The 16,170-nt window shown below is 39.9% G+C and overlaps 1 protein-coding gene across 1 annotated transcript; it reads right to left on the minus strand.

Annotated features, from left to right (window-relative positions):
* Positions 1–13,934: 13,934 nt before the first annotated feature.
* On the minus strand, positions 13,935–15,473 carry LOC6567894 (sulfhydryl oxidase 1). Its single transcript, XM_001993625.2, has one exon. It carries the CDS (start codon positions 15,471–15,473, stop codon positions 13,935–13,937), a length of 1,539 nt encoding a protein of 512 aa, XP_001993661.2.
* Positions 15,474–16,170: the final 697 nt, after the last annotated feature.

The following is a 16,170-nucleotide window of genomic DNA, read 5'->3' on the forward strand; positions in this document are numbered from 1 at the left end:
ATAAATAAAGAAAATGCATATATAAAATAATATGGAGGAGGCCAGGGGATATCAGCTGTAGAGGCTAGGGGCCGATTTAGGTGGGCAACATGCAAAAGATTTTGCAGCTGCAATGCGACAGCAATAGCAACAACAATAGCAAAAAAAAGCGATAATACAACAACAACAACAACAATAACAAAAACGAAAACGCAATTGCAAACTGCAACAAAAAACTTAACAACGGATAGAAAACAAGATTTCAAGGTAAAGAACGCAATCGAACTTGACGTACTTGAATAAAATGAACAACGACAGCAAATATAAAGGCAACAGCAACAAAAAATTGTTCAAAAAATTTGAAATATGAAAAATTGGTTTCGTTTTGGCTAAATCGTTGTGAGCGAAGTGGCGCATTGATTGCTGCACTTTTGATGGTTATTGAGAGGAAGCTTTAAACTCAAAAGCAATCTTTTGAAAGCATTGATTATGTCGTGGCTTTTAAAAATGAAGCTGAAAAACTCCAAATTGCTGGCATAAGAAATGTTTTTTGATTTTTTCTAATTTTGAATCTTCACTATTAGCAATGTATAATCTCTGAAGTTTTAGTGATTGAGTTAAAATGTATGCAAAAACTATTTAAATAGAGTTCTCAACTTATTGAATTCTTTGTTTTGTCTTACATCAAAATCTAGATTATTTTTCTCTTAAACAATGTTAGCTCCATTTCCGTTTTGCCATTGGGTAACAACAGTTTTAATCACAGTTTCAATCATGGATATAATAAAGACACTCGACTCACCAGCAGTTGACAACAATCTGTCAACAGTTCAGCTAGAAGTCAATCAAAACTGTGCTCTGGCCAACAATAACTGTCACAAATTGCCACAGGCCACTGGGGCAGGCAAACAGGCGTTGGCATTTGCGATTGTCATTTGTTGCAAAATGTAAATTAAGATCGCAAACCGTTATAGAAAATTAAACTATCGCTGGCAAATGAATGCCAATGGACGATACATAAACATTTAATTGAAAAATCAGTGCAACCATTAAGAAAACGGCAAAAAACTATTAAAGAACAGTAGAGTGCGAGCAAGGCAAATAGCATATAAAAAAAAAAAACAATTCTATGCGAGTATTCAAAGCAGAGAAAACATTACTAAACTAAAACACAAGCTGAGCCAAAGCCAATACCAAAGCCAAATGAAAGCCAAAAACACATCGAGCTCAAGTCAATTTCATTGAAAGGGGTACAGAAGGGGCAGCAGGCAGGCATTATAATAGCTAGTGCTCTTCTTGCTGCTGTTGCTGCTGTTGCTGTTGTTGGTTGGTGCTACTACACAAAATGCTGCAACAACAACGGAACGAAAAAAAATATTATATGCTGCTGCAGTCAACGGAAGGCGAACTATTATCATTCTAAAAGATATGAGGCATGAAAGCGCTGAAAACTTCAGCCACGGCAACTTGTTGGGGTAAGGGCAAAGTCAGGGCCAGGCAAAGGCACAATCACACACACAGACACGCAGATGCACACACACACACACACACATACACGCAAATAGTGGCTGCAACCTTATTGCTGCAGGGAATTTGTGTTGCAGATTGCGCCCAAGCAACTTGGGTTATGCGGTGGGGGACTGGGTCTAAGCTGCTGTTGGTTTGCACACCTGTTGCAGGCATTTTGCATGCAACTAGTTACTGATTGTGAGACGAGCACTGCTGCTGTTGTTGCTACTGATGCTGATGCTGATGCTGATTATGATGATGTTGAAAGGCCGCAAGTCGAATTTGGCTTATGCAAATTTCATGGCCTAGTTGGAGGTTAAAGTTCCCAATAAAAATATAGAAAAAACAAAACTAATACTCTCCAATAATAATGGAGGTATCAATTAAATTGTCATTAGGCTGGACTGACAATAGCACAACCTGCAACCACCAAAAAAAAACATCGATTCTGTCGAGCCTTTTCAAAAAATGTGCCAAACACACACAGTCTGCCACACATATACACACACTCCCAGTTGCCCCTGTGTGAATAACTCACTCAGCCAGCGACTCACTCAAACTTGAGTGTTTCTTACGTGCACAAACTCACCACGACAGCAAGTTGCTGCCACAGTCAGATACTCTTGTATTGGTTAACCCCTGGTCCCTGTAATAAGTGTACGAAAAAGAAGAATAATAATAACTTGGTGCTCTTTGAGCTCTCAGCAGAGTTGACGACGACGACGACGACGACGACGAGGGCGAAGGCGAAGGCAATGCAATTTGCTTAATACGCTTGCAAATGTAAGTACTCCAATGCGAGTATAAGTAAAATTGCATATACATATGTGTAATTGTAATTGTTTTCGATTTTAATAAATGATTTTCGCAACACAACATTTTTCATACAATATTCAAAGAAGATTATATATATTATATACAATAATTATATTATTTATATATATATGTATATATACATTTAAAAAAATTGTCATGAAACTGTTTTCAGTACGCTAAGCAATTTGCACAACCCAAAAGAAAAAGGAACGGGTTAAAAAGTTGACACCTTTGTTCTTTAAGCATTTGATTGCCATATTTATGGAAGATAAAAAGGTAACGGCGACAAGATTAACCACATTATTCTAACAGTAGAAACGAGTTATTTATCAAAAGGCAAACCCGAATTCAACCCCTTTTTAACAAAAATAATAATAATAAATAATTCACAACAAAAAATGCAGTTTATGTAAGGCACAAACAATGCTGCAGAGACGGAAGACGACAGCAGTGGAAACAGCAGCAGCAGCAGCAGCAGCAGCAGCAACACAACAACGACAAGTACAAAGAAATGCAACCAAAGGGTAAATGCAAAAACAAAGACCGCATGCATTGCGAAATTCGAGCAGGCTGCATCTTGGAGATGCAATTTACATACCATGCATTGCACTCGGATGGATGAGGGGGGGTAGAGAGAGAGGTAAGGGAATCAGAGTCCCAATGGCTTGCCTTGATAAGCGTTTTTTGGTGCCCTGACATTTGATATGCACAAAAACAGAAATGACAACAACAGAAACAACAACAGCAGCAGCAGCATCACACTGGCACACAGTCACAGCATCAGCGCAACTACAATAACAATAAAAGCAACTACAACTGCATCCTGTTGATAACTTCTTGCGCCAATTGATGCAAGCGACCCGCTCTCTTTTCGAGCCGGGTTGGAGTCGGTCGCATCCGTTCTCAGAGCGACGGCCCCACAAAATTTACGGTTTTGGTCTAATTCAGCTAATGCGTCTGCTCTTGGCCAAGGAAGTAAACTGATTTGAAAAGCCGTCGCAACAGGAACCAAACAGGAAGCTGCTGTTAAATTGTATCTGGCTCATTAAAGCAGTTAGCTGGGTTAGCCTGGGTTAGGTTGCCAGCGCCCAAGCCCAGACCCAGCGGATGTGCACAGCCAGACAATGATAGCATTATTTATTATTTACAAATTAAACGCACCATCCTAAGCACTCCACTCCCCGAGCATGTTGTCAACGGGCTGGGATGTGGAAATGTGTGGCTTGTGGGCTCATGGTACTACAAGGCGCGACAGTTGACACCAGCTTAAAAATGTGCGCAAAATTACTTTCGTATTATAATATAGCTGGATATGCGTGTATGTTGGCAGCCCGAGGCAATGGCAGCTGCAAGACCTATTTTAACCCCAGCGACAAACACAAAAAAACAAAAAAGCGTCAACAAATCACAAAAGCTGCTGCACAACAAATGCTTTGGTATAAAGGCAACTGTGTGTGTGTGTGTGTGTGTGTGTGTGTGTGTGGGTGTGAGTGTCAGTGTCTACTCGGTGTCATGCTGTTAAACAAAGTGCGTAGCCTATGCCTTCCAGCTAAAATTGTTATTAAAAAATAATCACCCATATAAACTCACACACTGAAAATAAATACATCTTCTTATAAACGATTTTATGATGCTCTTCTAACTACACTACGAAATTTGGCTTGAAAAGCATTCTATTTTGAATATTAAAAGATATATTTTTGATTTACCTGTCAAGTATTAATCATGTATTCCTTTATATTTATTGCCAGCTGGCAGAGTATAAGCGTATGTAATTTGAAAAATTACAGACTTTATTGTATTTTAATTCTACTCTTAACATTCTAAGCTTTTCACAATTTGTTTTCAGTTTTCATTTTTTTTTTTATTTTGTGATAATTCTCCAAAGCATTTCAACTTATTCCATTGCATTGTAGTATAGGCTTAATACCCCATTTCAAAATAATAAATTTAAATTGGTATATTAGATATTTGCATTTTGAATGATTAATTCTGTGAAATTCAATTCAAGTCAATGGCAACAATAAGACTTAAGTATTAAGCTTACATCTACTGTATTGGTACTTGAAATTTAATTTATACAAGCTTATATATATGAAATGATTCCATAGAACTTTGAACTAGGTATCCTTCAATGGAGATCCATCTATTTACTTGCCTCAATTTGCGCCAAATGTGCGATTTCAGCAGCTTTATGTTGCATGCATTGTGGCGCTGGGGCAGCTTTTGTCATCGATGTGAACAACTATGGAAAATATGCATTAAAATTGCCATAGATCCTACATATTTGTGCTTTGTTCTGTGGCAATACCTACATTTTAAGTTGCAGCTTATTAATGGATTAATATTTTATCCGATTTTGTTAGAATTTTATCATTGGCCTCATTAGCAAGTGCGACAAGAAAGCTAGTCACATTCATTTAATTTACTACCTTTTTGGTGCATTTCATTATATGTGTTACAATGGGAAACTCCCCTACGGAAATGCTATCCTTTAAACAAACATCGACAAAAAACCCAATGCAATGCGTACAAAAACCAACCCAAAATGAAGATCCCATAGTATACGACCCACTGTGGGTCCCAGCTTGGAATCGGCTTTTGCTGCAATTCCTTCTCTCTCCTTTTCATTTTTTTTTGCAGATAACCAAACTGAACCGCATAGCAAAACAGGGGCGAACGCACAAAAACACAAACGGTGAGCTCTGCACTTAATGGGGTTGTTTAATAATAATAATAAGAACTTAGAGGGTTAGGGCAGATCAATATGCCTTTCCAGCAAACGGGCCAATAATTTTACTCCTCTTTATGTGTGTTGTGTGTAAGTGTATGCTTTCAAATTAGAAAATGCAAAAAGTGCGTAAGAAGCAGCACACGCACACACACATATACACTACTTTCTGTATCTGTGTGTGTGTGTGTGCGGCTTGTGTCGCTCTTTTTGTGTTTGGTCATTGGAAAGCATAAACTTAACCACAACGAGTATAAAGAGGAGTAAAATTTGTGGCACGCCTCGCTTTTTTTCGAGAGAAATTTTCAAAACGAAATTAAAATTTTACGCATTTGCAGCACACACACACGCACACACACTCACACACACACACATGTATATATATACACGTGGAGTACTCCTTTGGACATAACTGGGCGCACACATTACGTAATTAAGGCCTACCCAAAAGCACTTCAGACTTTGCCCGGGTCCGGCTCTAGTTCGGGGCCCGTGGCTCGCTTATTGACTGGCCTGCCAATCAAATTGTGTGTATTCTATACAAATTGTAGCTGCATTTTTGATTCCATACCATTTTTCCATTTGAATGTGGCTCTGTGGCTCTGTGTCCGAATAAGTTTCGTGCAAATTTTCTACGCATTTTTTTCAGTCGATTCGCCCTCTGGGTAGTTTGCATGGCCGGTCTGCTTTGGGTCGACCATATAAGCTTATGCTCAATTAGAGCTGTTCAAATCGAACTCTCAGCAATTAAACCATTTTCCAAGCCATTTCAACCAATGACGAATTGTAATTGAATGTGAAATGGAATTCGGTATTTGGTTAAGGGGCAGAGCTTATACTAGGATGAGATAGAATTCTGGCCAGTTTTCTAACTGCCGCTTGTAACTTAACCTAGACTAAAGCCGCTTACGTCAACGTTGAAGCGTCAAGTATTTTATCTTCTTCTTTTTTTTCCTAGTATAACAGCATGTCTAATACCAAACTAACGAAGTATTTCTCACATTTTTCTTTAGGTTTTTTTACCCTAAAATTGTTTGGCTTCATTGTGTGACGAAACTGACATGTAGTTAAATATACTGCCAAGTTGAAGGAATTACAAACAAAAAAACATTGTTGGAGTTTAAGATTTCTTTTGCGATTTACAAAAAAAAATTAACTGTTGGACAGCAGTATTTTTAGTTTTGATTTAGCATTATACTCTCAAATATTGCTGGTAAGAGCGGGTCGAAATTTTCCATTACTCAAACTCTTTAGCAATGGTCTGACCTATAAATCAATACTTCAGTCAAAGTTGGAAACACCATTTGTGGTCAAAATAGTGGAGACTAACTTTGTAGTTCGGGAAATTAGTTAGATAGTTGTGACAGTTATAATTTCTGTAAATTTTAATTTCTTTAGAAAGTAAATTTTCATGAAATGTATTCTACCATTTGAAAGGTTAATATAAAAAGTATGAATTACACTTGATAAATTCAACTATAATTGATGCACATCATGGCGTATTCGCAATGTGCTTAATGCGATCTTAGTACGTTGATTACACTAATACTAATAATCATATAAGAACAAACTGATGCTTGCTAAATAATAAATAATTGTCATTGGGTACCCCACCACCCCTCTCTCAGAATAACAGCAAACAGCTTCTTTCTCCGTACCCCGCATTTGTCAAAACTGAAAAACCTACGCAGTCATCGTGCGGCCTTTGATGAAGCGCCTTTTTTGCGGTCAGTCCAGGAGAAAGAGAGTCATCAAAGCCACGCACAACATCAAGAATAACAACAACAACAACAGCAACTAATGTGCCATAACAAAAGCAAATAGAAGCGAGCCGAAGGAGCAGCTGTAAGAAAAACAGCAAGTCTCCTAGTGGCACAGGCACTGAGACGCATTTGGAAACGGAGATGGAAACGTAGATGGGGCTACGGAGACGATGTCATACAGGCCGCATAGAGAAAACAGCTTATGGAGCCGACAGTGACGTCGACAGCGACGCTTTATAATGACGCCTGTCTTTCGCCCATACGCTTTGGGTAACATAATCGGTCACTGACTTGGCATTTGGCGTGGTAATTTGAGAGCTTTTGCGCCTCGACTGTTGCGGGTGGTCAGGGTAGAGAAAAGGGGTAGAGTTGTAGCGGAAAGTAGTTGTGTGTTTGTGTGTGTGTGTAGCAAACGGCCAGGTACAGTCGCTGTTAACCTACCGCAATCAAACTGACAGTGCGCCAAAAAGCAAAGACCATGCCACGCACAACAATTTATCACTTGCCACAACAGCAGCAACAGCAGCAGCAGCAGTCGAACAGCAACAACGATCAGATCAAGAAGCAATTCTTGCCCCGGCACATTTCGGTTTCGTTTTGGCAAATTCGGGACGGCAGAGCCGGCTGCAAAACAGTCTTCACTTTCGTGCTAAATTATATCATCGTCGTCGTCGTCGTCGTCTCCAAATTGCACACAACCCAAGCCAGAACCGGGCATCCGATATATACACAGGGGAGCCAAAGTTGCCTCGTTGCTCGAATACAACAAGTTTGCCACAAGGCTCGCAGCACTTTTCTGTGTGTATGTTGTTTTTGGGTGAATATTTTGATGCTGCTGCTTCTGCTGCTGCTGCTGCTGCTGATGCTCCGCTCAGCTCTCCCCTTTAAGAATGCCCCTGCAACGTTCGACTTAGCTCTTGCCTTACGTCGCCTGGCATATTCGTCAATTTTTGTGCGCATGCAATTTACGCAGCGTCGAAGGAGTTGCTGCCACAGCGGCAGCAGCAGCAGCAGCAGAAGAATACGAAAAACCTTGAGTACGGTCAGTGACCAGAAAAAATGCATAAACATTTTTGTGCTCGGTCGATGCAGAGACGCCGTCGTTTGCAGCCAGTCAATTGCAAATTTTCGGAAATTTTTATTTTATTTTTTTTTTTTAGAGGCAACAGAGCAAGAAAGAGGCACGTACGATCGGCTGGGAGATCGCACTTGGCAGCGTGGGCATGTGCTGCGGATTGGGCATCATTGGGGATTGGGGAATGGAAAATGGGGTTTGTGGAATGGGTATTGGGCTGACTTAATGGCCGGCGTATTTTCGGCATACGCTACGCACATTTACTGCATGTGCTTGTGTTTATTATGGGAGCATTCTCGGCAGCCCCAGCCGGTTTCTTCAGCGAGAGAGCAAGAGTGTGCCAGAAAGAGAGGGAGCAACTTTGACAGCCTCTGCAATAAGTCTGCCGATCCACTGCCATAATTTTTGTATATTTTTTGTTTTGCTCTGTAATTTTTATTTTTTGTTTTCGGCCTCCCCTTTGTTGGCACTCGTGAGTGTGCGTTGTTTTCAATTATCAAGGACAAATGTGCGTTGAACTTGATCTCGCTTTCATTGCTGCTGCTCATTTGCTGCTTTTTTCTTTTCTTTCTTTTGTTTACATGTGCAATTTTATATTTAGATTTTAGTTGGCCATTGCAATGTGCCGAGTACTAGGCCCAAAATCATCATAAAATTTGTTAGTTTAATGCAGCAAATGCCTTTGGGTATATTGCTGCAATTAAGATAAAAATCTGAAGCAGCCGATTAAAATGCCAAATTTATTGATCTTGCAACGAGTCGCATCGCTTTCGCATGCATATAAGAAACGTAACAAATGGACTTGCCATTTTGATACAGTTTGTTGCCCTCGCTTTGATTTGAGCTGCCATTCCGAAAAAATGGCATCCGCTGCGGTTTGGGGAGCCTCTCATCAGGCACAAGGATTGGGGCGCAGATGAGCAAACTTGTGGCTTGTATTGCACAGTTGTAGTTGTTGTTATTATTATTGTTGTTGTTGCCGCGTTGTCTGTTCGTTAGCAGACATGCAGCAAGGTGAATTAAGTTGTTATGCCAGGTATTAGTAAAGGTGTTGCTGCAGAAGCAGCTGCTGAAATAAACTGCAGGCCAGTTGGTTTGGATTTCGGGCGCAGCTGAAACTTAGTTGCCACAATTTGTGATGAGGCGTAAGAGAGAGAAAAACGAACTGAGGATGTTAAATTGAATATGCATAAGGGAACTACAGAGTCGGCTTATGGCATTTATTATTTTTTTTACAAGTTTTCATATTTCCAAAGTATTGGGAAGGAAAGAAAGGAACTCCTAATGGGCATACGAGTACATATACATAGATTATTTGAGGCGCAGTTGAATGCGTTGATGATTGCGTACATGAGGATGGCAAGGCATGAGCCCTATAAGCAAACTCATCGCAGCGATTTTAAGCATTTTTAGTTAATTTACAGGGAAAAACATTTGGAATTCCTACCAGCAACTGTCACGAGCCTCTGGCTAAAAATCTTGTATTCGATCGCATATGGCATTTTATTTGGCGCGTCAGCAAATGTTTGTAAGCAATTTTTTTATGACATTTTTTTGCAATCGTTTAGTAGACGTTGCTGCTTCTGCTACTGTTGCATTTGTCACTGTAGTTTAAATGCTGAGCGACACATTTGCTGACTTGGGATCGTGCGGCAATCTGTGGCAACAAAAAACTGGCCGCATGACGCGTCCAAAAGCGCAATGAGGCACTAGCTAACAGCACAACAAAAACAACAACCACGTTGTACAAATGCAATAGCAACATGGACATGAACACACAGTTAAAGTCAAAGTCAAGTTCCATATTCATTGGCTACAACACAAACACAAACAGAAACAACAACCATTTAAAAGCACATTATGATCACCGTCTAAATGCAGCTGACGTTTTGTGCTAATGACTACAAGTTGACTAGGCTTCAAAACAGGACAAAGACTTATCACTGATTGCACTGTAATAACCATTTTTATAAAATATTTTAAAAAAATTGATAACTTCGAGCTAAAATTAAAAAATTATGTGATGCGGTTTTAAATGCATTTTAGGTCAGTTTTTGAGAAATGGAACGGGAACTGCGATACCAAGCAGCTGCACATCTATGCACGAAAATATAAATTGTAGAAACTCAACTCATTGGCAAAATTGATAGCAAGCCAAAAACAGGAAAATCTAAAGCAAACGAATTGTTAACAAGTGAAAGAAAACCAGATTTTGCCTTGGCCAAACAGCAGCCAGGGGGCCGGATATGGCCAAATTGCTAGGGTTCCCGGCGGCCGGTAATTGGCAATGCAGCAGAAGCAGCAGCAGCAGCAACAACAACGACAATTTTTTTTTTTATTTTTGCATTTAACTGGGCAAAAAACGGCTGCAAAAATAAATATGAGCTCGACAGCGTCAAGGGCTTGGTGCCGGTGCCAAAGCCTGCTCTTCAGTTTTTTTTAGGCAAAAACCAAACGCCAGCCAAGACAGATGTGCGACATTGCAATTTGTTACAGTTGCAGTTGCATTAACGGCCAACTTGTAGACGGGGCAGGGCCTCAACCTAAGCTTGAGCCAGGGTGTAAGTCGGAGTCTGGGTCTGGGGTCTGGGGTCTAGGCCTCGGCCTGGGAAGTCAGGCTGGCAGCAAAAGGCAACCTAAATATTTTAATGCCCCAGCCGCATTGATGGTTCGCTTTTTTGCGCTGCAACTTCAGTAATTAACATTTTTTGCGTGCACAAATATTTTTCGACTTGAGAGAAAGAAGCGAAGAGCAGATGCACATGAAATTCACAACAGAAGCTGCTGCATGAAAACTCAAACAAATTAAACTTCAGGTAAGGCCAAGAACAGCAACAGCACGGCAGCCAACTGAAAAAATAACAACAACAATCGACACGGCCTGCAGAAAACGTAACAAAATATGTTAAAATGCAACCAAGTGAGTAAATTGTGCGCAACAAAAAAAAAACTGAATGTTCTGTTTATGTAGCACCACCACACACACACACACATACATACATATATTTATATATTATATATATATATACTTGGATAGAATATACTTCATAAACTAAGCAAATTATTATTTGAAGGCACACGTCCCAGGGTTGGCTCTGGCTCTGGCCCAGGCTTTGGCTTTGGCGCTGGGTTTGGTTGAGTGTTTAGCCAGCGAACTTGTACAAAAATTAAATTGTTTTAATTACGCGCTGCCGCAAATTGTGGGATTGTTGTTTCAGGGGGCAAGGCAACCGGCTGTCGAGCAGTTTATTATTATTGTTGCAATTGTTGTTGGGAAAATTGTTGCCAAATTGCGTTAGCTTTGCTTTGCCCACATTAGCTACAAAGTTAAGTGGTCTTAATAGGGCTGAAAAGCGACTGAAGAAGAATAATACGCAACTAGAATGATATACATAAATGTGAATTTTTAACAGGAGAAGTGAACTGAAATGAAGCAAATTAGGGAGTATTTTCTTCAGGTAATATTAAATTATATATCCTCTAAACGACAATTTATTTTATGTTCACAATTCATATTAAAATATGTATTTATTTATTTATTTATTTTATATTATACCAATTAATATTTTGTAATATTTCTTCAAAAGCTATAAAACAGGCTTTTGCAATAACTCTTAAGTTCGCATTCATTTGTAAAATAAATAAAACATAATTTTTTTAAGATCTCAAAATAATCAACTGTGCAACCCTGGTTTTTATAATGCATATAAAAATATTTTTCATTATTTTTTTTTAATTGTAGCTACATAGAAAAATGCTGAAGTTTGGTGTGGTTTGCATATGTGGGGCAGGGAGCAGAAGGTGTAGGCAGCTGCAGCCGCACCCGCACCACTCACTACCCTTTCATCAGCAAGTGCCACGAAATTTTTCTCCACTTTACATTTTTTGCGTGTGTTCTCGTTTCGGATGATGGGCTAAGGGCAAGTGGAGGCTGGGGCCGAAGCTGGGGATTTGTGGCGGAGAAGCGCGGTCGACGTAGTCAAGACAGACAATGTTGAAAACTTAGCTTTGCCAGCGCTGAGCCATTGATAATTACTAGGTTGTTATATTGCACTCTCTTTCACTCTATCACTGCCCTCGTCTCCATGTTGCAAATTTATGTTTGCTTCGCATGCGCTTGTGGCAAGCCAAGTAGGTGTGTGCATGTGTGTCTATGTGTGTGTGTAAGTGTGGGCTGGTGCATAGAAGTCAAGTCAATCTTTAGACTGTTTTTACATAATTATAACAGTGCACTGACTGCTCCCGCCGTTGCTTTTATTGTTTTCATTTTAATTTAAATGCTTAAACAATAATTTGAGCATTATACTTTTGAAGGGTTATTGTTTTTGGTTAATGCATGCAATGGAAATCAACTCAAGTGATGCACGTGAAAACTCTCCGCCTCCGTATGCCGCTAACAATTATTACAACCTACGTTATGCAAATCCAAATGGTAGCACGAAATTCTAACTTCTATTCCCCCTATGTGAAGCGCCCAATTAGCTGGCTTCCGGGCGTGCCAGAGCCTTGGCTATCTTTGAATTCATGTGGCAAAAGCCACAATATCCGTTTGCTATTAGAAGCAACCAACAATGGGCCAAAGACGATGGCCACGTATTTTTCGTCTATATTTTACGCAATTTTACGCACAGCTCAGATTTTGGACGTAACAAAAAGATAAACCGCACTGCAACAAATGGGCGCTGGTTTCCTGTTTCCTGTGGCAGATAACTGTGCGTGTGGGTCTAAATTTACGGCCATCGCTAAAACGAGAACCTTCAATTTTCAGAGGGCATGTTGCGTACAATTGTACGACGCACAAAAATGCGTACAGTTGCGCTCAAGTCATGTAGCGGCCATTTTGCCCCGCTCGCTTATGCAACACTTTTTGCACGAATCGATGGTGTGAGTGTGTGGGTGTTGTATGTTGGTATGTGTATGTGAAAAATATCAATAAACACAGCCCCGTCCATAACAGCACCTGCTTCTTTTGATTGCCTGTATTTTATATTTATATATATTTTACATATTAAATATATTACATAAGCACTATTATATACTTTTGTGTCAAGTCCCCTGCCTGGGCAAAAGTTGTTCGGTCGGGTCGCCAATTTACGCACAAGAATATCTTGTGGGTGTCGCCACGTAGGGGTAGCTAGTAATTTTTACATACCGAACAGGCCATTTTGTTCTCTCATGCCCAAATCCAAGTTGCACTAAACAACGGCACCGGTTCAAACTCGAACCTAGACCCACACCCAAGCCTGCACCCGTCCCAGGCAGTGCCCCTGCCTCAATGCGTTGCAACTTAACGTTAGGTCACCCCATGTGTGCATGCGTTAAAATATTTTTCCACCACATCGATTACTTTACGCAAATTAGTGCGTAGATATTTTGCAAAAATATTCTATAAATAATTGATGTGCCGTTAAACGTGTTTTACACAACACTCACCCTACAAATGCGCTTTCTCATGTAACTTGCAACGGGTGTGTGTGTATGTGCGTGTGTGTGTGTGTGCCAGATATAAGTGTGTTGGGAGTGGGAGGTTTTACATTGCCACACTTTGAGCGCCACTTAATTTGAGTTGAACGCTTAATTTAGCAATTTCAATCATCAATGACAGTTGATAAATATTAGTATGATTATGCCACATATAGTATTATTATTAGTAGACTGCATTCAATATACTACAATGTTCGTAATCCCTGAATATAGACACATATAAATGTATAACCAATTAACCAGATTATACAACAATTGTCAAAGTTCATTGGATACGTTTCATTCTGTGTGAAAAAGCATTAGGTTCTCCCGCTAACCACATTTGCTCAACTTCATAATACACAGTTTTCCTACTTCCTTTTTTAATGAGTATTGACATTACAGACATTATCTATATGAGAAACTAGTTGACAAGAAACATATGTCCTGGTAATTTCCAGGAATATACTAATAAAAGCTTAAGCCAATGAACTCAACCAATAAGAAATGTAAATATGGATGTATTTCTTTAGATATTTTATTTAATTTTTATAAATAAACTTATTATATCTTGTTATAAGCATATTTTTGATATTCTTCAATTGTATCCGTTGGTGGTGGGTAATCCATAGTTGCTCAAGTTTCGGCCATCGTAAAGTTCTTTTAGAAATGACAAAACCTGAGGCCGTTGCCAAGTTGTGTTATGGAGAGAATTAATTTGACAATTGCCGCAAACACTCAGAGTGGGAAACTGTACTTTTGGGAATTTGGGATCCTCGGTAATATCGCCTTCCAATCGTTGATTAACCTCGTTGTGTGCCTCCCATAGCCAAAGTATCTCCTCGTCTCGGCTAGCCACTGAGAAAATCTTACGCCGCTCAGACATGCCCATAAAATGCTGCACACAATCCCTGCAGCCAAAGAAGTGCTTAACGAAACCATGAACGGTGCCTAAAACAAAACCTGCCGGCAAAATGAGAGACTTGGACGCCTGTACGGTGAAATAGTGGAAGAGTGTCCACAGCGAGCATGTGAAGCCACGCAGGAAAGGACCCGATGCAATGCAGCCTACATATCGCCTGGCCTTGAATACCTTTGGCTGCATTCCCTCCAATAGTTGCACCTGTGCCTGGAAGGCCATGCCAGTCAGTTCACCACTGGTGGAGCCATTAACAAATTCATAGAGGCGTTGTAACAACAATTTGCCGCTGACATTTAAGGGACTAAACAGGCACAGGACATTAAGAAATTGTCGCAAAGCCATCATGTTATCACCCTTAAAAATTCGCACCTTTGGCAACTCGATGTGAATAAGCTGGTCAATCGCCTGTTCCAAATCTGCGCGATAAACTTTAGATCTTCCTTGTAGGACAGTTGAAAGAATGGCGGCTTGTTCCTCATCAATGAGATAGTTGGTTATGTTTGGCGCGGGGTTAGTTGGAAGTAGCGGCAAGGCATAGCCTAAAGAATGAATATAGTTCCCCACGCAGGCAACATAGGATGCACTGGTGTCATTCAACGGCTGCAAGGCTTTTGCATTTCCAACACAGTCCATAAGGGCCAACGTGCTGTTTGTTGGGCTTAAGACGAAGTATCTAAACAGCCGTCGATCGCTTAGAATACGCACATTGACCATTGGCCAAATTAGTAGGCCGAGTATTGTGTCTCTGCCAATTGTTGATCCCTCTGGTTGATAGACCAGCACTGTAAAGTTTATAGCACTCGAATTAAAGCAACCAAGTTTCTGAAGCAGTGGCTGTATAATATCCGTAGCTTTCACTGGCTTAAAATCTGGTTGGCCCAGCATTGTGTACTTAACTTTCGATATATATTCGGCGAGCTTGGCAAAAATAGCATCAGGCACAAGTGTGTCCAAGTCGAAACCAACTTGCTTCTCAGTCCGTTGAAAATCGGGTGGGAAAATACGCAGTGTAGGTGTTTTCTGAATGTCAAAGTCGCGACAAATTTGCACATTTCTCTCCTGTGCACAGTCCACCACAAAGATCGATAGAACGGTTCGCCATCCATACAGTTTCCAGGCCAGCTGCTTAAATGTGGCTGCAAAGCGTCTGCAGTCGCCGCAGAAATAATTGATGAACTGCACAAGCTTGCAGTTATTCGAACTGTAGAGTTCCATTTCCAATGTATCGTTGTTCAATATTTTGACATTGTCCTCTGGAGCGTAGAGACTTGGCTCAGTCGCAAGAGCCGCATTCGTCGGCACTAAACAGCACCGCAGCAACAATAACCAGAAAACAACAAGAGCGTGCAACTTCATTGAGCGAATCTCTTCTAGAAGATGCTTGCCGGTTTAGTTTTTAACTGCAACTGATGAGCGATTCCAAGGCACTTGGGTTATTAAAGCGCACGTTTTGCTTGGGTTGTTTTAAAATGCGTCAGCCAACAGGCAAGAGGCAAACAATAAAAAGAGTTAAGGCAATTGTAGATACTTTTCATTTGTAATAAGTTCTGTGATGTCTGTTGGATCAGACAGATTCTTTTATGTACATACATCTAAATAAAATGATGTTAACTTAATAAATGAATATATAAAACTTAAACTTAAGAGTGATGAAAACTTTCTGGTAAGCATATCAAAAATATACAAACAACAAAAAATAACTTGCATCTAACCTAGTCATCTTGTTTATATTGTAATAAAAAAATGATTAGTTATTGAATACGGCATCAATAATTAAAATACATAAAATTTTAAAAGTTTCAATTAATGAATCCCACAAAATTATGTATTTCGAACTATTCACTGAAAACGGAACTCAACACAAATAAAAGTCGAACAATTCCTTAATTAAAACACAATCATATTATCGCTT

Source organism: Drosophila grimshawi, unplaced genomic scaffold (genome assembly GCF_018153295.1).
Source record: "Drosophila grimshawi isolate 15287-2541.00 unplaced genomic scaffold, ASM1815329v1 contig_311, whole genome shotgun sequence".
Classification (NCBI taxonomy): Eukaryota; Metazoa; Arthropoda; class Insecta; order Diptera; family Drosophilidae; genus Drosophila; species Drosophila grimshawi.

Coding starts and splice junctions, on each gene's coding strand:
- LOC6567894 (XM_001993625.2), bottom strand. CDS start 15,473: ATGGAACTCTACAGTTCGAATAACTGCAAGCTTGTGCAGTTCATCAAT.